General features: G+C 43.6%; 1 protein-coding gene across 1 annotated transcript in view; it reads left to right on the plus strand.

Annotated features, from left to right (window-relative positions):
* RTKN2 (rhotekin 2) overlaps positions 1-25,453 on the plus strand; it is a 192,750-nt gene that overhangs the window by 42,235 nt on the left and 125,062 nt on the right. Inside the window, exon 3 of the mRNA XM_073596259.1 lies at positions 15,686-15,744. Within this exon, the coding sequence (XP_073452360.1) occupies positions 15,686-15,744 (59 nt within the window). The remainder of the gene's footprint in view (positions 1-15,685; positions 15,745-25,453) is intronic.

Below are 25,453 nucleotides of genomic sequence, written 5' to 3' on the forward strand. Positions count from 1 at the left end.
TCTATACTCAGCCAGCCATCCATCTATACTCAGCCAGCCATCCATCTATACTCAGCCAGCCATCCATAGCCATCCATCTATACTCAGCCAGCCATCCTCAGCCATCCATCTATACTCAGCCAGCCATCCATCTATACTCAGCCAGCCATCCATCTATACTCAGCCAGCCATCCATCTATACTCAGCCAGCCATCCATCTATACTCAGCCAGCCATCCATCTATACTCAGCCAGCCATCCATCTATACTCAGCCAGCCATCCATCTATACTCAGCCAGCCATCCATCTATACTCAGCCAGCCATCCATCTATACTCAGCCAGCCATCCATAGCCATCCATCTATACTCAGCCAGCCATCCATAGCCATCCATCTATACTCAGCCAGCCATCCATAGCCATCCATCTATACTCAGCCAGCCATCCTCAGCCATCCATCTATACTCAGCCAGCCATCCTCAGCCATCCATCTATACTCAGCCATCCATCTATACTCAGCCAGCCATCCTCAGCCATCCATCTATACTCAGCCAGCCATCCTCAGCCATCCATCTATACTCAGCCAGCCATCCTCAGCCATCCATCTATACTCAGCCAGCCATCCTCAGCCATCCATCTATACTCAGCCAGCCATCCTCAGCCATCCATCTATACTCAGCCAGCCATCCTCAGCCATCCATCTATACTCAGCCAGCCATCCTCAGCCATCCATGCTCAGCCATCCATACTCAGCCATCCATCCATGCTCAGCCATCCATACTCAGCCATCCATCCATGCTCAGCCATCCATACTCAGCCATGCTCAGCCATCCATCCCTAATCAGCCATACTCATCCATCCATAGCAATACTCATCCATCCATCCATGCTCAGCTATTCCATCAACCCCCCATCCATACCCATTCATGCTCAGCCACCCCCATCCATGGCTCATCCATGCCACTAGAGTGCCTCACAAAAGTGTAATAGGTAGTCAAATTAGATTTGACATGTATACCCCTAGAACGCCTGATGGCGCTCCCTGCATGTTGGGCCTCTGTATGTGGCCTGGCTGTGTAAAAGTCTCCCAGACTTGGTATCGCCATACTCAGGAGTAGGATAATCTATTTTGGGGTGTAATTTTTGGTATGTACATGCTATGTGTTAGAAATATTGTATAAATGGACAACTTTGTGTAAAAAAAAAAAAAAAAAAAAAAAAAAAAATTTTCATTTTCTTTACACACTTTCCAGAAACTTGTAGAAAAAAATGACACGTTCAATGTTCAAAAAACTCACTATGCTTCATAGATTATACGTTGGGTTTTCTTTCCAAAATGGGGTCATTTTTGGGGTGTTTCCATTGTCCTGGTGCTCCAGGGCCTTCAAAAGTGTAAGTGGTAGTCAAGAAATTCTATGTGTAATTTATGCTCCAAGAACGCCTGACGGTGCTCCCTGCATGTTGGGCCTTTATATGTGGCCACGCTGTGTAAAAGTCTTACACATGTGGTATCGCCATACTCAGGAGCAGTAGAATGTGTTTTGGGGTGTAATTTGTGCTATGTATATGCTGTGTGTGTGAGAAATTAAACTGCTAATATAACAATTATGTGAAAAGAAGAAAAAAGATCAAGAAAAACTTGATTTTGCAAAGAATTGTGGGAAAAAATTACAAATTCAAAAAACTCACGATGTCTCTTGCTAAATACCTTGGAATGCCTACTTTCCAAAAAGGGTCATGGGGGGGGTGGTGGTGGTGGTATTTGTACTTTCCTGGCTTGTTAGAGTCTCAAGAAATGAGATGGGCCGTCAGTACATCAGGTGTGATCAATTTTTAGAGATTGGCACTAGAGGTCGACCGATATGGGTTTCTCTCTGGCCGATGCCGATATTTAGAAATCGCGGTGGCCGATGGCCGATATGTGATGCCGATTTTTTTTTTTTTTTTTTTTTTTTTTTTTGGGGGCCGATATATTAGGCCGATTTTTTTTTTTTTTTTCTTCTTTTTTTTACCTTCATCTCAAAAAATCTAAGTTAGACCCCTTTCACAATGGGGCGTTTTTCAGGCGCTTTTGGGCTAAAAATAGCGCCTGTAAAGTGCCTGTCAAACGGCTCCCCTGCAGTCTGTGTGAAAGCCCGAGTGCTTCCACACTGAGGCGATGCGCTGGCAGGATGTTAAAAAAAAGTCCTGCAAGCAGCATCTTTGGAGCGGTGTATACCACCACTCCTGCCCATTGAAATGAATGCGCACCGCTGCGGAAGCGCCTGCAAAGCGTTTCGGCAGCGGCGCTTCAGGGGCGCATTTAACCCCTTCCTCGGCTGCTAGCTGGGTTATAAGCGCCCTGCTAGCAGCCGAATAGCGATGCTAAAATGATGGTAAAGAGCCGCTAAAATTAACAGCGTTTTACCGTCAACGCATGCCCGCTCCAGTTTGAAAGCAACCTTCAGTGATACAGAAATTTTTTTACATTTAAACATTTAATAAACAAAACAAACCTCCAATCAATTAAAAAAAACTCTCTTAAATATTAAATACACAAAAACAGGTAATCAAAACTTCTGGATGAAAAAAAATGGGCTAACTTTACTGCTTAGTTTTTTTTTTTAATTTATTGGTGTATTTTTTTTTTTTTTAATTGCATTTGAAAGACCGCTGCGGAAATACCGTGTGACATAAAATATTGCAACAACCGCTATTTTATTCCCTAGGGTCTCTGCTAAAAAAATATATATAATCTTTGGGGGTTCTAAGTGATTTTCTAGCAGAAAATACAGGATTTTTACTTGTAAGCAACAAATGTCAGAAAAGATTTAGCCTTTAAATGGTTAAACTGAGAGCTTCTACACGGAGTTTAATCCATTCATAAGTGTAAACATTGTATCCTTCAGGTTTTTTTTTTTTTAAGATTTGGCAGGCTGCCCAGAGGAGGGGGAAGTCGCTTCACAGTTTTCAGGCAACTTGTATTGACTTCTATTACAGAAGTCTTTTGCAAGTCACGCTGAAGCTGTATCGGCTTTTTTTATCAGCACAATCGGCCGATGCCGATTAAGTAAAAAACACCAGATATCGGCCGGCCGATATATCGGTCGACCTCTAATTGGCACCATAGCTTGTGAACTCTATAACTTTCACAAAGACCAAATAATATACTCCGAAACGTGCAGTATAAATTTTGGCCAAAATTTATGAAGAAAAATTACTAATTAGCAAAATGTTATAACGGAAACTAAGAAAAATGCGTTTTTTTACACAATTTTCTCTTCTTTTTTTTTTTTTTTTCTTTTTATAGCGCAAAAAATAAAAAACCCAAAGGTGATTAAATGGCTCCAAAAGAAAGCTCTATTTATGTGAAAAAAAGGACAAAAATTTCATATAGGTACAGTGTTGCATGACTGAGTAATTGTCATTCAAAATGTGAGAGTTTTGCGTTTCACACTTATTTTTAACAGTAAACTGAGTTTATTAAGTGAAATACAGTATTTAAAAATCTGTGTGACTGTTTTAAAAGCAGCACCAAGCTGGCTTATCTCACAGGTTTGCTAATCTGACAGAACACAGTTGCTTTGAAGAATCAGCATCAAAACAGATTTCAAAATACTGAATTTCACTATATAAGTTGAGTTTACTGGTAAAAATGTGTGAAATGCAAGACTGGTGGGTGTAAAAAGATGTCCGCTTGCCGACTTCTCACTGTATCCTTACTGTGGACGAGTGCAGGGTGTAGCAAGATGGCGGCGACGGAACTTCACTTCCGTTAGAAAATCTGACGGGTCGCCAAATCTGACAAAACGCCTCCATCTAAAAGATTTCAGTTTGTTGTTCAACTGAGTTGTACAGTTTATAGGTCACCTTAACCACTTCAATATAGGACATCTATACACTTTTCCCACCCGGACCAATTTTCAGCTTTCAGTGCTCTCACACTTTGACCCTACACTGTAACCAAACAAAATTTTTATTTTTTTTTTTTTTCTCACAAATAGATCTTTCTTTTGGTAGTATTTAATTACCGCTGGGCTGTTTATTTTTTGTGATATAGAAGCGAAAATTTTGAGAAACAAACTTTTTTTTATTGTAAAATTTTGAAAATCCAATATCCAACATTCAAGTAGCACCTCCAGGCGTTCTAGGAGAATAAACTACACATCATTTTATTCATTCATTCATGACTATCGATCACATTTTTGAAGGCCCTGCATATTTCTAACACATAGCATGTACATACCAAATAACAAAAGATTACCTGTGGTTTTAGTAGTGCACTGGTCCACAGAGGAGAGAATCGGTCCAGGCAGCAGACAGGGATGTGGTCAGTGACCACAAAAGCAATTGTCCAGGCAGCAGACAGGAATACTGTCCATAGTTCGTACAGGCAGAGATACTGTCAGCACAGCCAAAGCATTGGTCCAGGTAGCAGGCAGAGATGCCCAGGCAGAAATACTGTCCATAGTCAGTAGAGGCAGCAGGCAGAGAAGATAGTCAAAACAGCCAAAGTATTGGTCCAGGCAGCAGGAAGGACCATTAAGCTTAGGGCCAGGGGTAGAGGCTTCTCCCACCCAAATCTCTTTTGAAGCCTCTGGACAACAGAGCCCCCTGTGTACTAAAGTAGAAGGGCAAAAGATCAGTCCATGAAGATTGTAGTCGTAGACACATTCAGGCTTTACAACGGGGCCGCATCTTATCTGAATCTCCACCAAGGTGTCATTGTGGATGGTAGTCATCATGTGGACATCTTTCTTGTCCCGCCACTTCATGGCCAACACTTCCTCATGAATGCGGATTCCTTTTTTTTTTTTGTAGTTTTTTTTGATAGGAAGGGCTTCCCACAGTGTACTATTTTTTTTTCTGACGGTACCGAAGGCCAGGGTTTTTTCACGATACAGGTGACGGAAAAGGGGCAAGCTGCTGTAGTAATTGTCTACGTGGTATCCTTTTTTGAACAAGGGGTATGCAAGGTCCCAGGCAATTTTACCACTGGTTCCTATGTATGTTGGGCAATTATGGGGCTGGAGCTGGGAGTCTTTGCCTTCATAAATTTGTAAGGTGTATATGTATCCAGTGGCTCGATCACACAATTTTTTCAATTTTAACCTCTACCTGGCTCTCTTTCTTGGGATATGTTGTTTGAACTGCAGCCTGCCAGTAAAGTGGATAAGGGATTCATCCACACATATTCTGGGATAAACCCTTCAGAAAATCGTTTGGTAAAAGAATTTATTAGGGGGGCGTATCTTGTGCAATTTGTCGTGGTTGGGATGATCTCAGGAAGGGCACTGCGAATTGTCAAAGTGGTAGGAAACGCATAATCATATCGTAGCGAGTTTTGGACATGACAGCGGAATATATGGGCATGTGGTGGATGGGGTTGGTGGACCAGTAGGCATGCAGTTCTTTGTTCTTTGTAAGTCCCATATTAAAAGGCCCAAAAACAATTTGAATTTGTCTAGTGTGAGACGTCGCCAATGGAACATGTGGGCGTAAGATGAAACGGGGTTGGCAGCAGTAAATTGATCTGCATAGAGATTGGTTTGGTTTGGTCCACCATGTACTACAACAAATCTTCGGGGAAAAACAATAATAATCCAATTGTGAAAAATTTGTAGTGTTGGGCTGCACACCTGGCTGTGCGGTGAAAAGGGGATTATAGCGGATCCTGAGCTGGGAGGCAACCATAAGAGGTTAGCCAGGGCATCCGGAAGGTAGGACTGGGCCTGGATTCTTTGGGCTGGATGTGTAATTCCAGGACTGGTACTGGGCCCCTCATCTCCCTGGGGTCTGGCGCTGCTGGTGGTAGGCAGGTCTTCTGATCTTGGTCCTGATCTCCTTATTCTTTTAGGAGGGTCGGTTTCCTCCGCTGACTCAGACTCCATTCCACTACCCTTTACTGGCTAGTATTCTGAACCAGAATCGGATGATGGAAGCTCTCCGCTGCTCTCATCATCTGACATGGTAAGCATGGCATTTGCCTCCTCAGGTGTGTAAACTCTTTGGGCCATGATGGCGGTACTTTTGGCGGGCCTGTGTGAAAGTACTGGTGGTAGTATTGAAAGGTCACTGATGGCGGGCCTGTGTGACAGTACTGACAGGTTACTGATGACGAGCCTGTGTGACGATATTTATGGAGGGACTGTGGCGGTAATGATGGCAGTACTGACAGGCCTGTGTGGCGGTAGCAGGTTTTTGTGACAGATCCAGATGGTACTGATGGCAGTACTGGTGACGGCCTGTGTGACAGATGGGCTGTGACAGATCCAGATGGGCTCATGTTGAGCAGACAGTAAAGTAATCACTCATGGATCTCAAATCTCTCCTTCCCTCTCCTCCCATGATTGGTGTGTGAGGAGAGAGGAGGAGCGATCCCTGGAAACTGCCGTATTGTTTATACTTGTGACTGGCTGTGATTGAACACAGCCGATCACATGGTAAACAGCCAATGCCATTGGCTCTGTCCAAGGGACACGCACCATCCCCGATCAGTACGATGCGTGCCCCCGGGGACGCTTATCCTCGTTGTGATATGTAACCGGCTGTGATTGGACACAACCAATCACGAGGTAAACGCCCAATTTCATTGGCTGTTTATCCTGATCGGGTATGTGCTGTGTCCGAGGGACAAGCATCATCCCTGATCGCCGCGGTGCGTGCAATAGCGGTGCATCCTGACCAACGTCATATCTCATATGACGTCCAGTCAGGATAATGTAACCACTTTGTGCACGTCATTATGTAATATGGCCGGCGGGAAGTGGTAATGTTAATGCAGCCAGTGACTATGCCGGCGCATGCGCTCTGAAGGAGTGGCCTCCCATGCGCAGAAGTGACTTCATCGCGGCTCCGGCCACCCTCACATCCAGAGTCCACAAACCCGGAAAGAAAACCGGGTGAAGATGGAAGCCTTGTCAGCAGGGAGAGCTCGTCGCTGGAATGCCTTAATTCTAAGGTTAGTTTCACCTAATGTGCTAGTATGCGATGCATACTGGCATATTATGGCTTTACCTTGTAAGTTCCAGAAAAAAAACACAGCGGTTTACTACCGCTTTAAGAGTGAAGGCATCACATACATTCCGGTTCCCCCAAGGAATCTTGGTGTCAAAAAGATTAGAAGGCAAGAGCAAAGGAAGATTAGAAAAAGAACAGAAGTATGGGAGAGGAAGGATAGGGGTCAAGGACTCACTAGAGCAGGGAAAGCAGAAAGAAGTTTCATGCCTGCTCAGGACAACCAAAGCCATATAAAAACCGTCATAAGTTTTATAATTGTAAGATGTTTGTCAAATGTAGGTGGAAGGCAGTGTTTGATTCAAGAAGCCCAGATCTTGTTGACGGTGGCTATTATTTCTGACAATTTCGCTGTCATTTTCTTACAAATTGGTCTCTTTAATCCTGTTCTTCACGTCATGGATAGTCAGAGGCAGAGATAAGTAATGATGGGTAAAGCAAGACGATGAGGCCTGGATAAAGTGGGTTGTTTCGACATTTCCTCTCTAATTGCAGGAACTTGTCACAGGCATGTTGGAATTTAGCAATGTTTTTTGAATAAAATTCCTAATCTGAAAAAAATTCAGCACGGAGAGCTTAAATTTTATCTTGGGAATAACCTGAAAGAGGTTGATGTCATCCGAGGAGTAGAATTTATAGTATTTATCCATGCCAAGAGCAGGTGAGGGAATATTCAAGTAGGAAAGTAGAGGTTGTGTGAGAGAAGACAGCCTGAGTACTTGGTGACATCTCAAACTCTGAATGACATATAATATTTTCTTTTTATTCTCAATGCTCACCCACAAAGGAGTTTGAACAGTAGAATGATATTTTGTTAGCTGGTTAATCTGGGTGGGCAGATAATTAATAAGAAATTGGGTATGCCTAAACCATAATCTAGAGAGGTATGAAGGGTGGGTGAACAAGGTTTCTTCAGAAGTCAAAGATCACCGGGCACAGTGTTGCCCAGTGTCGCCCCCTTACACCTGATTTAAACCTCTAATTGCTCTACTACCGTATCGCAATGCATGGCAATCATGGGTTTAAATCCGGTGGTAAAGAGGCAACCCCTTTTTTTGCTGTACTGCACAAGGTTGCAGGGCACTTGCAGAATGGCCTCATTCACTTGAATGAGTTATGCTTGGCAGGTGCTACACCCACCAACCATGATGGGGTGTATAACTCCTGCTGTGGCTGGAAAATGTGTACACCTCTGGCCACTGCAGCCAGTGTTAATTTCGTCGACTAAAACATTTTAGTCGTCTAAATGAATACTATTTTAGTCAACTAAAATATGACTAAAACTAAAACAATTGAGATGACTAAAATGGGACAAAGACTAAAGACAAAGACTAAATTGAAATTTGACTTCAAAATTAACACTGGTCTGTAGTGCATGTTCATACCTCAATACCATAAATAATAACATAGATTTTTCACTCCAGCAGTGTATAATGACTTTGGAAATTGTAGAGAAATGTTAACTAATGCATTACAATTTAATTACACCCCATAGATTTTAGACAACTAAAATGAGTTTTAGTCGACTAAAATGTACTGAAGATTTTCAGTAGTCAGTGGATCTCGCCATCTCCTTCGCCTACTACGAAGACTCATCCCCTTCATTCCAGAAGAGGACAAAGCGGCAGTAGTTGGAACAATCATCAATTCCCGGCTCGATTACGCAAACTCCCTCTACATAGGACTACCTAAATATCAGATTGCAAGCCTACAAGTCATCCAAAACACTGCAGCAAGACTGGTGACAGGAAAAAACCCTGGGAATCCATCTCCCCATCCCTGAGGAGCTTAGATTGGCTAACCGTAAAGGATTGGATCACTTTCAAGACCCTCTGCCTCACCCACAAATGCACTCAAGGAAACGCTCCACAATACCTATGCAAGAAAATAAGACCCTACACACCCGATCGCAGTCTTCAATCAACTAACTAAAACCTCCTCCTCATTCCCAAGTCCCGCTACAAATGGAAGGGAGAATGAAGATTCGCAGTCCAAGGACCACGGCTATGGAACGCTCTACCCACCAACATCCACATAGAAGAAAACCATCGGGCCTTCAGAAAAAAACTCAAGACCCATCTCTTCTAAGAAATAGGACTAACAGCATGGATCAAGCGCCTTGAGGCGATTCAGTTTGCATTTGCAGTGCTATACAAATCATTTGTTCATTCATTTTAGTCGACTAAAACGTAGGACATTTTAGGCGACTAAAATCTACTGGAGATTGTCGACTAAATACGACTAAAACTAAAAATTGCAGAAAACTAAAATGGGACTAAATCTAAAATGCCATTTTAGTCCTAAGACTAAAGACTAAAACTAAAGCGAAATTTGCTGCCAAAATTAACACTGACTGCAGCTAAAGGGGGTGCGGTTGGGGTGGTAAAACATGTCTTACCTATGGGTTTTACCACCCCCCAAACTGCAAATGAATCCTTACTGTTCTGAGCCTCCTATAAGGCTGCTTTTAAACTTTTTGGGTGCAGCACAGTGCATTCATGACTTTCACGGGTTAGCTGCGCTTTGCCATAGACTTCTATTATAGCCTGCAGGTGTGGTCACTTTCAGAAAGTGCACCAAACCTGCAGTATATAAATAAAAGCCTATGCATAAGCGAAGCAAACCCCCAGGAAAAGCTGCAGGTGCACTGCACCCACGGTGTGGGCAAACCTCAGCATATCAGTGTGAAAGAAGCCCTATACTATTATGCCCAGTGTATTGCTTCACACTGACCTGAAGATCTCTTCATGCTGCTGGCACCACTCTGGAGACAGTTAGCCAGGATAAGAGGTGGAGTACTCCACATGGGACAGGAGGCATCGGCTTATGCAGCTTTCTAGTATATCTTTAATGCTCTGGGATGGTGGGTCAGCAAGCCAGCCCAGACCATGATATACAGGTTGCTGATCACCGATTTTATAGAGGAATTGTAGCTGGTTGGTTTGCAGCAATTTGTTTTGTATGCCTAGCAGGACAGGAGACCAGATTTTCCTCTGCTGCAGTTAAGTAACATTTAAAGTGGTTGTAAAAGCAGAAAGTTTGCTATCTTAAAGCGGAGTTCCACACAAATTTTGAACAGTATCTGTATGTATTCTCTTCCTTGCCTAGATGCTGACATGCTGTTTAAAAAAATTTAAATCGCCGTAATTACCTTTTTATTTTTCTATTCTTCTTTGCACTTCCTGGTTCTCCCGTGGGAGTAGGCGTGTTTCTAGCCTCTCCCAGACTCCTGGGAGCTAGTCTCAGGCTTCCCAGGATGCCACTGAGCATGTGCGGGAACGAGCAGTGAATGCTGGGAGCACAGCATTCACTACATCCAGGAAATAAATGCTTGTGGGCTTCAAATGCCCACAATGAAGATGGAAACCGCCTGCAGTGAATAATATAAGTTTTTCTTTCCGACGAAATCTGACACAGGCGGACATATTACACACTATATGTGAGTATGTAATGCTGAGAAGAAAAGTTTGTGAATGAACTCAAAAAAAAAAAAAAAAAAAAAAAGCATAGATAGATGGACCCCCACTTTAATGCATTCTATGCATTACGATAAAAAGCCGCCTGTGTGCAGCAGCCCCCCAAATACTTACCTCAGCCCCACCTCGATCTAGAGATGTTGCATGAGAAACTCGGCTGTCCGAACATTCCCTCCTCATTGGCTGAGACAGCAGCGAAGCGCCATTGGCTCCCGCTGCTGTCGCTCAGTCAGTGAGAGAATGAGGAGAGAGGGGCCGGGGCGGTCCACGGCTCCGTGTCTGAATGGACACGGGGAGCTGCAGCTCGGCTCCGGTGACCCCATAGCAAGCTGCTTGCTGTGGGGGCACTCGACAGGAGTGAGGGGCCAGAAGAGCCAAAGAGGAACCGAGAAAAGGAGAATGTGGGCTGCTCTGTTCAAAACCACTGCACAGAGCAGGTAAGTAAAACAAGATTTTAGTATGAATTTAAGATATTCAGCCGGTTCAGCAGGCACAAGCTGAATTTCGATCCATGTATGGGAAGTCTGTCAAGGTGTAGTGTTGTGTTGTGTTTTTTTTTGTTTTTTGTTTTTTTTCAATCCAATTCTGGCAGCTATAAGCCTAAGCAGTGATCATTAAAAACAAAAACAAATGGCGCACTGTGAAGATTACCTGCCCATTCATTAAAAAAAAAAAAAAAAAAGTAACTAACACTGCCAAGTGGTATATTAATCCAAACATATAAGCTCCTCATTTGTAGTATAAACAGTCTTTATACAGTATATGAGTCCATAGACTACTGGTAATACTCTGCACATATCCAAGGCTGACTGGAGTGATCTCTAAAAGAAAGAAATGGGATAGCAGAGGGTGTCAGACTAAGTGCCATAGTATGAGAATACTCAATTGAGGAAAGACAATTGGCAACTCAAATTTGGTGCATTCAAGTAAAGTATATCTCCATGTCAGAACCCCTACTTTGGTATAGTCCGCTGTCTTTGGGGTGAAGAATGCCAGCGAGGTGATCAACCATTGTGTGAAGAACCAGGAAGTCCTGGGAACCATGCTGGAATGCACAGGGATGCTGGACCATATGTGTTGTCACCGCAGGCAGAACCAGAAATAGATGGGTGTGGTAACGCGTTTCAAAGCTAATTGGCTCCTGTCTCAAACCATACAGTACCATAGAAATGGTGTGCATTTATAACCACTATAAGCGGGGCCAGTCAAGAGGTGCAGACAGAACATTAACTCTACCACTGCTTATGGAGCGCAAGTATATACCTGCCATGATTGAACATTAACCCATTGTTAGTTAAACTGGACAAAAGTGCAAAAAAGCCTCCAGGTCCTGTAAATGCTTTGGTTTTCAGTGTCTCTAAACATGGGTGCCATTTGGGTTCCCTTGGGGTGCCATGAGCACAGGACCCAGTTTTACCCTGGAGAGGTGTCAAGCTGCCATGGTAGAGGCAAGCTGGCCACCAGCACTATAACAAATGACACTCAAGGGCAGGATGCACAGTGCCGTTTGTTGATATGGTGTTAGCATCTGACACACACAATGGCAAAGCATGAGGCTGATCCAGGGCAAGCAGCATGTAGGGCCACCTCCCAGCTTTCAGGTGATGATGGAAATCTGCTTTCTCCAGACCTGTTCCACCTCCCACCCACTGCCTTGCTGCTGGAGCCAAAATGTAGGGCTCTGATGTGAAGAAAGGGCTGTGTGATTGTGGGCTCTGATGTGATGGGGGACTTCAGTGGTGGGGAGATTCTGATGTATTGAGAGGCCCTTGACATGAGACGGGACCTCTGGCTGTTGTGTGCATCCTCTCCGACTTAGCTTTCCAATTGATAGGTAACATTTATGTTTCTGTTGTAGACTAGGGTCCAATGAAATTTTGCATACTTTTTATAGGGTGTTGAGAAGCTCTGCACGTTTTGAGATCTACCCAAAGTGGCCCAATGATGTTGAGATCAAGAGATTGTGATGACTACTCCAGAACCCTCCACTTTTTTTTGCTACAGCCAATAAAGGGTTAACTTGGTCTTATGATCTGGATCATTGTCGTGTTGACATGTCCAAGTGCATCCCATGTGCAGCTTCAAGGCTGATGAATGCACGTTTTCCTTCAATGTTTTCTGAATATAGGCATCTCATCTTGGCACCAATTTTGACTAAATTCCCTGTGCTGCTATAGCTCATACTCCATACCTGCAAAGATCCACCTACATGCTTGATGGTAAGAGTTGTGTGCTTCTCTTTATAGACCTTGTTGACTCCTTGTTTATGGCTGTGATCATAAAAGTCAGTTTTGGCCTTAATCACTATAAATATTTTGTTTTTTTCTAGCAGTTTTTAGGGTCTATGCAAACTGGCTTACAAAAAAATTGCTGCTTCTACGGGAGTTTTAAATTTATTTTTTTTTGCCTGTAGAAGCAGCACAATGTTATCCTATGTGCATTTTAGGACGTTTTAGAGGTGTATATTTTAAGCTCAATGTTTAGAGGCAGAAGATAGACCCTTCTGTTTTTTGCATTTTTGAGAGCAATTTTTGTCAGGAAAAACGCTGAATGCACCTAAACTCCTGTACAAAAAAGCTCTATAAAGTTTATTTTCTGGCAAGGGAACATTTGTTTGTGTGTGTGTGTTTGTGTGTGTGTGTTTGTGTGTGTGTGTTTGTGTGTGTTTGTTTGTGTGTGTTTGTTTGTGTGTGTGTGTGTGTGTGTGTGTTTGGTTTTTTTTGTTTTTTTTTATTCTAAAGGAATGAACAAAAAAAGTCATACCTGCTTTCTCTATGTGGGTTTGCACAGAGCAGCCTCAATCCTCTTTTTTTTTTTTTCTTGGGTCCCCCGTTGGTGCTCCTGGCTCCTCCCCTTGACCAGTACCCCCAATAGCAAGCTGCTTGCTAAGGGGGCACTGGTGTGTGCTCATTCCCAAGCCCAGCTCTATGCATCAATAAGACACATATGAGGGTGGCTCACTCCTCATGGGCTCACTGGCTCCTGCTGCTGTGTCTTAGCCAATGAGGAGAGGGAGACCTGGGATAGACAAGGCTCCCATGCACATCGCTGGATCAAGAGGGGGCTCAGGTGAGTATAAGGAAGGGGTGGTGGGGGGAGCAGCACACAGGTTTTTTTTACCTTCATGCATAAAATGCATGAAGGTAAAAAAAACCTTCATGCATGAAGGTAAAAAAACCTTCAGCCTTTACGACCACTTTAAGCCCATTGTGCATAGACCCTAAAACAGTTTTTGTACGTAGTTTTCGGCATATTGTAAGTAGGCTCTTTTGTGGTGTTTTTGTGCAGCCAAAATGGCTAAAATCTTATACTAACTCTGCTGGGATATGTTAACGTATAAACACAATTGTAGTTTTTACTATGGATTATTTTTCAGGAGGGGCTGACAAATGAAAAAGGGCAATTGCGAACATTCAAGACTCCCCAGGTTACACAATCAGGAATTATGGCAGGGAGATGTTGAAGTACTGTATATAAGACCTAAAACAAGCCCTATATGGAATGAATTATTTTTACGTTTGTACAGAACGTGTATTTTAAAACAAAATCTGCGAGATCTCAAAAGACAAATTTGCTTTTTGTAAATGTTTCTGCTCATGGATAACTTTGTTAAAATCCATGCTGTTTTATGAAAGAGTGGTTGTTTGGTACCATCTGCTGGCCATGTTGTTTCATTGCATATTGTATACAGAAAACTTGTATGAAAATTATTGCATGACAAAGGCAAACTTAGCTATGTGCTAGCATCTTCCAGGTCATCCTTTCCTCCTGATTATGCATGATATTTTCTATTCGATTTATCTCTGTACGATTACTGGACATGTTAAATGAAAATCGGACATTGTGTTAGCTTATGATAAAAAATTTTCTAGCTTGCCCCATCGTTTTTTTTCGTCTGTAGAATTGGAATCGGCTTTTAAAATCCCTATACTAATGAACAGATAATCTACCGATTGTTCCTCTTAAGGAAATTCCTCTTACCTCGTGTACTGTAATTTACTGCAGTGCCATTTATATTGATATTTTGCTCGTTTTCTGGGGCTGCGTATATTTTTAAGGCAATTGGCAGTTAACTTGCAGTATTGGAAGGAATAGTAAACCCAATATTAATCTGGCATGTTTCTTTGCTTTTTTTAATGTATGTGTATAAAGCTAAACTTCTTCTTCCTTTTTTTTTTTTTTCTTTGCCTTTTCACAAATAAAGGCGATGGGAAATCCCTCCAAAACGAGAGTAAATCCCCTGCCACCAGAACAAGTCTGTGTTTTTTCTTTCCCTTTTTTTTCCCACCTCCTGATCCCGTGACTGCTCAAAAATTTGGGATAATAGTCACCAGGACTAGCCAAGCAGAGGGTGTGAATCCCAGTTGTCACATTCATGGCAATAAAACAGTGTTTCTCCAGTCCTCAAGGTGCCCTAACAGGTCATTGTTTTCAGGATTTCCTCAGATAAAACCGCTGTGGTAATTACTAAGGCAGTGAAACTGATTAAATCGCCTGTGCAAAACAATGGAAGGCCTGCAAACGTGACCTGTTGGGGCCCCTTGGGCTGGTTGCCCTCTTAACACGGAGTTGGTTTGGATACCCAATACTCTCAGGTGTTGGAAATTATGGCAAGGAGAGGTCACTGTTGGAATATCCAACAAAGCCAGGGGCTGACATAGCCCATCAGGATCCACCTGTAAGGCCACGTTCAGGCTGAGTTCACACCTATGCGAATTGGATGCGGGTTTCCCCACATCCAATTCGCATAGCAGGAGAATATGACCGTCTCTCTATGGAGCCGGTTCACATGTCTCCGGGGCGGCTGCGGAGTGCACTGCACAGTGCGTCTTTGCCTCCATTTCAGGGCCGAATTCAGGATTCAAAGATTCTGCCCTTTTTCGTCCCTGGAACGGAGAACAGGGACGGACAGCGTTGCTGTGCAATCTGCAGCCGGTTTAGGTGTGAACCGAGCCTAACACCTGAGTGTTTCAGGGATGCAAATACTGATAAACCTTTGTATCTCAACGGTGTTAAAACTGCCTGGGAGCAATAATAAATCTGAGTGAGTAGGCAACTACAAGCAAAGAACAAAACAGAATATTAGCTGAAGTCAATGTTGGGTATATGTAGAGCCTAAACCTTTTTATTTATTTTTTTTTTTCTTCTCTGTTTTGAGTGGTAAGGGAAATTTTTCAATAGCCTTTAAATGTTCACTTTATGGGTCATTTTTGTATTCATGGGTTTTTTATTTTGTAGGTCATCAGATGCTGGTATGAGGGAACGCTCTGTCTGTCCTGGAAAACTGGCCATATCAGGTATTATAATATTACAAAATTTAACCAACATTTTATCCTACATTACAGGTTGGAAACCAACTACTTTAAGGCCTCATGTATACTGGGCATTAAATGCTGCTTTTAGGAGCGTTTGATTTTTTTTTTTTTCTACCTGCAAGCACCCCTCAATGTTAGCCTACAGTATGTATCCATGCACACATAGGTGTTTACAGGTATTCAAAAAAGAAAAACCCAGTGTTGGAGTGTTCAGGAGCAGCAGCGTTTTGGCAGAAAAAACGCTTGATGCACCTTAACATGAGTTAAGGCTAGATACGTTTAGCGCTTGAACATGAATTCATTTCAGTGGCCAGAATACATTATTATTCAGGCCAATAAAATGAATTAATGCCCAAGTGCTTGATTTGCCTAAATGCATCTAAACACATTTACAAAAAACGCAGCTTTAAGTGTGTCTTTGATGCTGCTTTTCTCCTGCCGGGAGAAAGCCATCCAGGAGAGCTGGGCAAACACCCAAGTGTGCATGAGGCCTAAAGATGTCTTACCAAATTTTTCTTAGCACTTTGTCCCCTTGGGGAATAGAACTATGTGCATGCTTTTCCAGAAGGTGTGGATTCTGAATCTGAACGTGTGGTCAACATTGTGCCAACAAGAAAACGAATATTCAGTTAGTTCTGAATGAACACTTGGCTCTAGCAGCAGTCACATATCTGAAATAAGTGCAGTCACTTTCCATGCAGTGGGAATGACAGAAGGAGAATATTGGCGGCAGGAGGTGGGGGAGAAAAGTTACTTTGGGGGCAATCTGATTGAAAACAGATGCAGGCTGAGGAGGAGAATGGGGTTTGTCAAAGGAGGTGGGGCTAGACCAGTTCTCAACGCCTGTCCTCAGGACCCAATAACAGCCCAGATTTTCAAGATAACTAAAATACATCAGATATTATTTGCTGCTCAGTGATTGCTGTATTCTAGACTGCATCTCACCAAGGTAATACTTAAAATCTGGCCTGTTAGTGGGTCCTGAGGACAGGAGTTGAGAACCACAGGGCTAGACTATGGTAGGGAACAGAGCAAGAGTTGCTGGACATGGCTGGAACTCCCCCATATGAACATTTATAAATAAGGGTGTTTGTACAGGGGTGTCAAAAATATAGGACTTAGGGCTAGGGTACACTAGTATCGCTTTTTGAATGCCGATCGCTCTTCCGAGAACATTTGACCGGTGATAAGGAGACCTTGTATTGCCTTTTGCAACCCTTAAACCCCATACTAGTGCGACGCAACCACATGTATTGCACAATGTAGCAAAGGCGTCACTTCATAAAGCATTAAAGGCTAGGTTCACCTTTGCTGAAAAAATAATGCACACTTCCTTTTTTTTTTTTTTTTTTTTTTTAAAGTGCAATTCTTATTTTTTCCTATAGCAGCTTTGAAAGCATTGCACCCACGATCAGTAGATCATGGATGCCATTTGGGCTCCTGCAGATATGTTCTCCAGCTTTCAGCCTGTCTGCCACAGTGGTGGGACTTGTACTTTATTCATTTACAGGAATCTGTGAAGAAATAATGCGGCCTTGTGAGCAGAGCCCCGCTGTTTTTGAAAAGTGACATGTTTAACATATTTCAAAGGTGAACTTATCCTTTTAAATACTGCAATTGTTTTTACATTTAAAATAAAACGTGCGGTATTTATCGCATAAAGTATTAAATTCAAGAAAAAATGTACCGAAAGGAGTTAACATTTTTTTTTATTTTGTGATTTAGCACTTAATTTACTTTTGTTGCATATCAATTTTTTTTACAAATTATAACACTGCACCAGTGTGAGATCATCGCAGACAGACTAAGAATTGTAAAAATATTCTTAGTGTGCCTTCAGTCACAGACTGATCTCTCTGGTGCAATGTTACAGATTTATTTACATTTGTGAGCCAACAACATTCAGGGGAATTCATAAGGGGTGTCGTCGACACCCTTTCGAATTCCATCAGAGCGCAGCACTGAGTGTCAGTGCTTGCATCCAATTCATGTAACTGTCACAGACCGGTACATGGCTTGACTCGCGTCTTTACTGGGGATGAAGTGCACTGGACTGTCACTGGACACTCGTTCCTCAGTGCGCACTCACTACTGCACATGTCATACTGACAGGCGCTTGGCTGAAGGAGTTTATACTAGGGGTGGGTGGAGCTTAATGGGGAACTGATAGACTGGTTGCCCATCAGGTGCGCTCCACTTTTGATTGACTGCACATGAGCAGACAACGGCTGTTCAGTCAAATGGTGGCTTTCAAATCTGCTGTGCAGTGTCACTCAGAAGTAAAGTGGATCTCATGGGGAACTAATCTCTCATTTCACCATTAACAAGTCATTGCCCATATTTGGGCAATGACTTCACCTGTATCCTCCACCCTTTTTGTTTAAATTTAGTTTATGCTAATTAGCAGATTTTAGCAGATAGCTAAATAGGGCAGGGGGTCAGCACTGTGCATGACAGCATCCCAGCACAGGCACAGCCTGCTCGAAGTACTGGTGTTGTTAGTGAAGGGGAGGACTGACCATTAGGGCACTGCCCGAGGCCAGTAGGGGGCCCCATAAGAGGCTCCAGGTACCTCCGTCTTTCCAAGGAACGTGCTGATCCCAGAACCAGAGCAAGATCTAGCACTGAGCTCTGGTAACTGGTCTGACAGGGGCTCGCTAACGTGGGCACTCAGGACACCTTCCCCGCATCTCCTACGGGGTGCCTGGACTCCCACATGCAGCAATCACTCTCTGTGGCAGCTGTCACCGGATTCTCTCCCCCTGAGCCTGCACATCACACAGAGCTCTCTGAGGCTCCTCCTTGGCTCTGATGTACACAGACAAGAGAGGGAGGAGCCGGGGAGGACAGATCCTACACTGCAGGAGCCGCACTGATCTATCTGAGGTCTGTGTAAAGTTTATGGATGGCTGGATGGTGGCGGGGGGGGGCTGGTATTAAGGATGCAGACATGGAGGAGGGGGTTAAGAGGATATGTGTTGGAGGGGGGTGCTTTTGGAGGGAGATAACTTGTGCTGGAAGGTGGGGGTTCTCTCCCCTCCCAAAGCACCCCCAACAATATCCTCTTACCCCCTCCTCCCCCAAATCAGAGATGCCACCTGCCACTTTCTGCCCCCCATCCCAGGGGTCCCCTGAAAGCAACTGTGATAGGGGGCTCAGGACAAGGACAGTAAGGCCTTGTTTACATTTGCAGTTTGGGGCGGTAAAACCCCATAGTTTTTACTCCCCCCTCAACAGCACCCCCTTTAACTGGGGACGTGGGATGTGCACATGTTGCAGCTGCAGCAGGAATTATACACCCTATCATGCTTGGCATGTGTAGCGTCTGCCAAGCGTGACTTAGTCAAGTGAATAGGGCTGCTCTGCAAAGGCCGTGCAACCTTGTGCAGTACAGCAACCAAAGAGTTAAAGCAAGTGATGAGGAGGCATTGTGTATCGCCTTCTCATCACCTGCTTTAACCCCTTGGATCCCACACTTGCACGCTGCACTGCGTGCATTGCACATGGTTGCAGGGTGTTTGCAAAGTGGCCCTATTCACTTGAATGGGTCACAATCGCCAACCAAAAGTAACGGGGTATAATTTCTCCCGCAGCAAGTGTACTTCCTCAGCTGCTGCCTCTGCAGCTAAAGGGGGAAAGGACAAACATATGTAATGTTGGCAGTGCAATATGGTGGGGGTAGCTTGAGTGTGGGCGGGGACACGGGGCCCCCATGATCTCAAATTGCCCAGGGCCCGTGAGTTGCCAGTCCGCCCCTGCGTTAGTGTACCTCTGTACGCCAGTTCAGAGTTGATCTTAATTACTGCTTGTTTCCTATTTTGCGAACTGGCGGTAATCCACTGCCACCTCATATGCAGCCTTGGATAAATTCACTATACTCTTTTCCTACCACCTGTGTCAGAGTAAATGGGTTTCTTTCAGTTCCCTTTCACATCGGCAATGGGGATGCCCACTTTCCCCATTGATATGCATATTCACTTTAGAAACAGTTCTGCGATCTGTTCGGGCTAACCCCAACATCAGTGGCATTACTATAGGGTCCCATATCTAAAATCTCGGCCTATGAAGACAACGTGCTGTTCTTAACACCCCGATCACTACCCTGCTAAATCATATAGTGAGGTAAAAACATATGGAGAGCTTTCAAACTTTCATATCAACCATCAAAAATCCGTAAATCTTTGTCAAATCTTTGTCATCTCCAGGCGAAATCTGCCTTTTTAAGTGGACCCCTTCCTCCTATTTGGGTATTCAACTTCCTAACGATCTGTTCAAATTATAAGTTAACTTCTCCCCACTAATTCCAACATTACAGACAGAATTCCAGTCCTGATCTTTTAAAAATCCTCTGGGCTTCGAAAAGGCAATGCTTTTAAGCAAAACATCCTCCCACAGATACTTTATTTTTTTTCAAATGATTCCTATCCAACTGTAAAAACAAGCTTTTTGAACAACTCTAGCTGTAGGCCGTGTTTTCTATTCCAGTGTCACATGGTTGAGAGGCTAACAGGTTTTGGGGGACAGGCCCCCCTCCTCCAGAGCTCTAATGGTTATTTTTAAAGTATTGCTCAAAAGTATTGAAGTCAGTGAAGGCCAGCAATAGCAGACTCTATTTTTCTCATGACAAAGGATTAACCACTTGAGCCCCGGACCATTATGCTGCCTAAGGACCAGAGGTCTTTTTCCAATTTGGCACTGCGTCGCTTTAACTGCTAATTGCGCGGTCATGCAATGCTGTACCCAAACGAAATTTGCGTCCTTTTCTTCCCACAAATAGAGCTTTCTTTTGATGGTATTTGATCACCTCTGCAGTTTTTATTTTTTGCGCTATAAACGGAAAAAGACCGAAAATTTTGAAAAAAAATGATATTTTCTACTTTTTGTTATAAAAAAAATCCAATAAACTAAATTTTAGTCATACATTTAGGCCAAAATGTATTCAGCCACATGTCTTTGGTAAAAAAAATGTCAATAAGCATATATTTATTGGTTTGCGCAAAAGTTATAGCGTCTACAAACTAGGGTACATTTTCTGTAATTTACACAGCTTTTAGTTTATGACTGCCTATGTCATTTCTTGAGGTGCTAAAATGGCAGGGCAGTACAAAACCCCCCCAAATGACCCCATTTTGGAAAGTAGACACCCCAAGGAAATTGCTGAGAGGCATGTTGAACCCATTGAATATTTATTTTTTTTGTCCCAAGTGATTGAATAATGACAAAAAAAAAAAAAAAATAAATATTTACAAAAAGTTGTCACTAAATGATATATTGCTCACACAGGCCATGGGCCTATGTGGAATTGCACCCCAAAATACATTTAGCTGCTTCTCCTGAGTATGGGGATACCACATGTGTGGGACTTTTTGGGAGCTTAGCCGCGTACGGGGCCCCGAAAACCAAGCACCGCCTTCAGGCTTTCTAAGGGTGTAAATTTTTGATTTCACTCTTCACTGCCTATCACAGTTTCGGAGGCCATGGAATGCCCAGGTGGCACAAAACCCCCCCAAATGACCCCATTTTGGAAAGTAGACACCCCAAGCTATTTGCTGAGAGGCATGGTGAGTATTTTGCAGCTCTCATTTGTTTTTGAAAATGAAGAAAGACAAGAAAAAACTTTTTTTTTTTTTTCTTTTTTCAATTTTCAAAACTTTGTGACAAAAAGTGAGGTCTGCAAAATACTCACTATACCTCTCAACAAATAGCTTGGGGTGTATACTTTCCAAAATGGGGTCATTTGGGGGGGTTTTGTGCCACCTGGGCTTTCCATGGCCTCCGAAACTGTGATAGGCAGTGAAGAGTGAAATCAAAAATTCACGCCCTTAGAAAGCCTGAAGGCGGTGCTTGGTTTTCAGGGTCCCGTACGCGGCTAGGCTCCCAAAAAGTCTCACACATGTGGTATCCCCGTACTCAGGAGAAGCAGCAGAATGTATTTTGGGGTGTAATTTCACATATTCCCATGGCATGTTTGAGCAATATATCATTTAGTGACAACTTTGTGCAAAAAAAAAAAAAAAAAATTTGTCTCTTTCCCGCAACTTGTGTCGCAATATAAAATATTCCATGGACTCGACATGCCTCTCAGCAAATAGCTTGGGGTGTCTACTTTCCAAAATGGGGTCATTTGGGGGGGTTTGAACTGTCCTGGCATTTTATGCACAACATTTAGAAGCTTATGTCACACATCACTCACTCTTCTAACCACTTGAAGACAAAGCCCTTTCTGACACTTTTTGTTTACATGAAAAAGATATTTTTTTTTCCAAAAAAATTACTTTGAACCCCCAAACATTATATATTTTTTTAAAGCAAATGCCCTACAGATTTAAATGGTGGGTGTTTCATTTTTTTTTTTCACACAGTATTTGCGCAGCGATTTTTCAAACGCATTTTTTGGGGAAAAAACACACTTTTTTAAATTTTAATGCACTAAAACACACTATATTGCCCAAATGTTTGATGAAATAAAAAAGATGATCTTAGGCCGAGTACATGGATACCAAACATGACATGCTTTAAAATTGCGCACAAACGTGCAGTGGCAACAAAATAAATACATTTTTAAAAGCCTTTAAAAGCCTTTACAGGTTACCACTTTAGATTTACAGAGGAGGTCTACTGCAAAAATTACTGCCCTCGATCTGACCTTCGCGGCGATACCTCACATGCATGGTGCAATTGCTGTTTACGTTTGACGACAGACCGCCGCTTGCGTTCGCCTTAGCGCGAGAGCAGGGGGCGACAGGGGTGCTTTTTTTTTTTTTCTTTATTATTTTTTTGCTTTTTTATCTTATTTTTAAACTGTTCCTTTCATTTTTTTTTTTTTTTTTTTTTTAAATCATTTTTATTGTTATCTCGGGGAATGTAAATATCCCCTATGATAGCAATAGGTAGTGACAGGTACCCTTTTTTGAAAAAATTGGGGTCTATTAGACCCTAGATCTCTCCTCTGCCCTCAAAGCATCTGATGACACCAAGATCGGTGTGATGAAATGCTTCCCCAATGGCGCTATTTACATCCGGCGAAATCTAAGTCATAAAATGCTCGTAGCTTCCGGTTTCTTAGGCCATAGAGATGTTTGGAGCCACTCTGGTCTCTGATCAGCTCTATGGTCAGCTGGCTGAATCACCGGCTGCATTCTCAGGTTCCCTGTTGAGACAGGAGAGCCAGAGAAAAACACGGAAGATGGTGGGGGGGGGGCATTCCCTCCCACGGCTTGTAAAAGCAGTCTAGAGGCTAATTAGCCGCTAGGATTGCTTTTACATGAAAGCCGACCGCTGGCTGAAAAGAATGATACCAAGATGATACCTAAACCTGCAGGCATCATTCTGGTATAACCATTCAAAGTCGTGAATGGCGTACCTGAAGACAAAAAAATGGTTAACAATAAAGCACAGTAAACGGTAAAGTATAAAAAATTACATACCTGAAAAACAAACATGATAAAACATAATAACAATAAAACATTGCAGAATAGAATACAGTAAAAAAGAGCAGAACAAGAGAGAGAGAATAGAGAGAGAGAACAATAAAACGACAACTATTTTTTTTAATTTTATATATTTTTTTTTTTTTTTTAACACTTTTTTTGTAACTAACTTTTATAACGGTAACCGGTTCCAGGTTCGGGTCTCTCAAAATGCGATGGCATCTTGGGAGACCCTGTGAAAGTGTGCCTAGTCTGTGCAATGCTGTACCCTACGCTAATACTCAACTAGTGAATGGTAGCGTTCAAAACATTCACCAATGCAAAGACCAGGATTGTCAGGATAGGAGGGACAATAATAGCGGGTGTCACGCCTATATCCGCGCTTGCTGCAGACACAACATCTTTTTTGGGGGGCGTTGGGTAGGGGTACTCGGGAGGACATAAAGAAAATGCCTCTCATGCAGCCGACTGCATTTGGTAGGGGATGTGAATGGGGGAAGTACGGGCGCTGCAGAAGTGGTGGGTTCCCAATTAGGATTGGCGAATGCAGCAGGAAGGGCACTATGGGCACGACGGGCCTGTGTTTGTCTTCTTGGTGGCAGCGGGACACTACTTGTGCTTGCCACCTCACCAGCTTGAACTGCACTTATGGGACTCGCCACGTCACCATGTGTTACTGCAGTGCTGGTTTGACTACGACCGGGGTGTACTAGGCCGCTGGTGCTTGCCAGTTCACCAAAACGCTACCAAAAAAACTGTTAGCGATCGCAGGGATCAGGCCTGACTCTGCGAATGCTGCAGTTTAGTTTAGTGTTTTGTAAGTGACAGTGATCGATCGATACTGCACTTGGGTGGGCTGGGCCGGGCGGAGGGGCAAAATGCAGGTGCTAGCAGGTATCTGGGCTGATCCCGCTAACACTGCGTTTTTGGGAACCCTAAACTGCTGGGGACGCTAGTATAGATCTGATCGGATCAGATATTGATCCGTTCAGATACTATACCACTAAGGGAGGCGTATGCTGCATGCGTGGGTGTTAGCGGTACTGGCGCTAATCTGACGCTGCTTGGGGCTGGTGCTTGCCAGTTCACCAAAATACTACCAAAAAAACTGTTAGCGATCGCAGGGATCAGGCCTGACTCTGCGAACGCTGCAGTTATGCGTTTAGTGTTTTGTAAGTGACAGTGATCGATCGATACTGCACTTGGGTGGGCTGAGCTGGGCCAGGCAGAGGGGCAAAACGCAGGTGCTAGCAGGTATCTGGGCTGATCCCGCTAACACTGTGTTTTTGGGGACGCTAGTATAGATCTGATTAGATCAGATATTGATCCGATCAGATACTATACCACTAAGGGAGGCGTATCGTGCGTGGGTGTTAGCGGTACTGGCGCTAATCTGACGCTGCCTGGGGCGACGCATATCACCGCCGGGCGATCAGGGGGCTAAACCTTTATTCGGTAATAAACGGCGGGTGCCCTCACACTAAAAAAAATAAACAAACTAACCAGCGTCACCCGTAACAGTTATACGGTGATCAGTGGTGAAAGGGTTAACTAGGGGGCCATCAAGGGGTTAAAACATTTATTAGATAGTATATGGGGGTCCCTGTCGCTATAAAACGCTGACGGCGAACCTAAATATTTACCTCACTAACTAGCATCACCAGCGACACTAATACAGCGATCAGAAAAATGATCGCTTAGCGACACTGGTGACAGGGGGTGATCAAGGGGTTAAAACTTTATTAGGGGGGGTTAGGGGGGTATCCTAGACCTAAAGGGGGTAATATTCACTGTCCCAACACTGTAACTGTCACAAACTGACACCAATGCAGTAATCAGAAAAAAAAAAAAAAAACAAAACAAAAAACTGCTGGTGTCAGTTTGTGACGGGGGGGGGGGATTGGGGGGCGATCGGGGGGGGGGATCGGGGTGTTTTGTGTGCCTGGCATGTTCTACTGTGTGTGTAGTGTTAGTGCACTCACAGTGATGTCTTCTCTCCTCGGCGCTGCAACGGAATACCGAGCCGAGGAGAGATGACATCATTTCCTTTGCTGCTGTTTAGCATACAGCAGCAAAGGAAGTTATCTGATTGGCCGGCGGCGATTGCGAGGGGGGGGGCCACGAACGGATGGCCTCCCCCTCACCTCCGATCGCCGGGGGACCAAAGACGACCGCCTCGGGCACCGGGGGGGGGGGTCCGATCGGACCCCCCACCCGCGGAAGGCAAATCACGTATATATACGTGATTTTGCCTGTCCGTG

Source organism: Aquarana catesbeiana, linkage group LG08, assembly GCF_042186555.1.
Source record: "Aquarana catesbeiana isolate 2022-GZ linkage group LG08, ASM4218655v1, whole genome shotgun sequence".
NCBI lineage: Eukaryota > Metazoa > Chordata > Amphibia > Anura > Ranidae > Aquarana > Aquarana catesbeiana.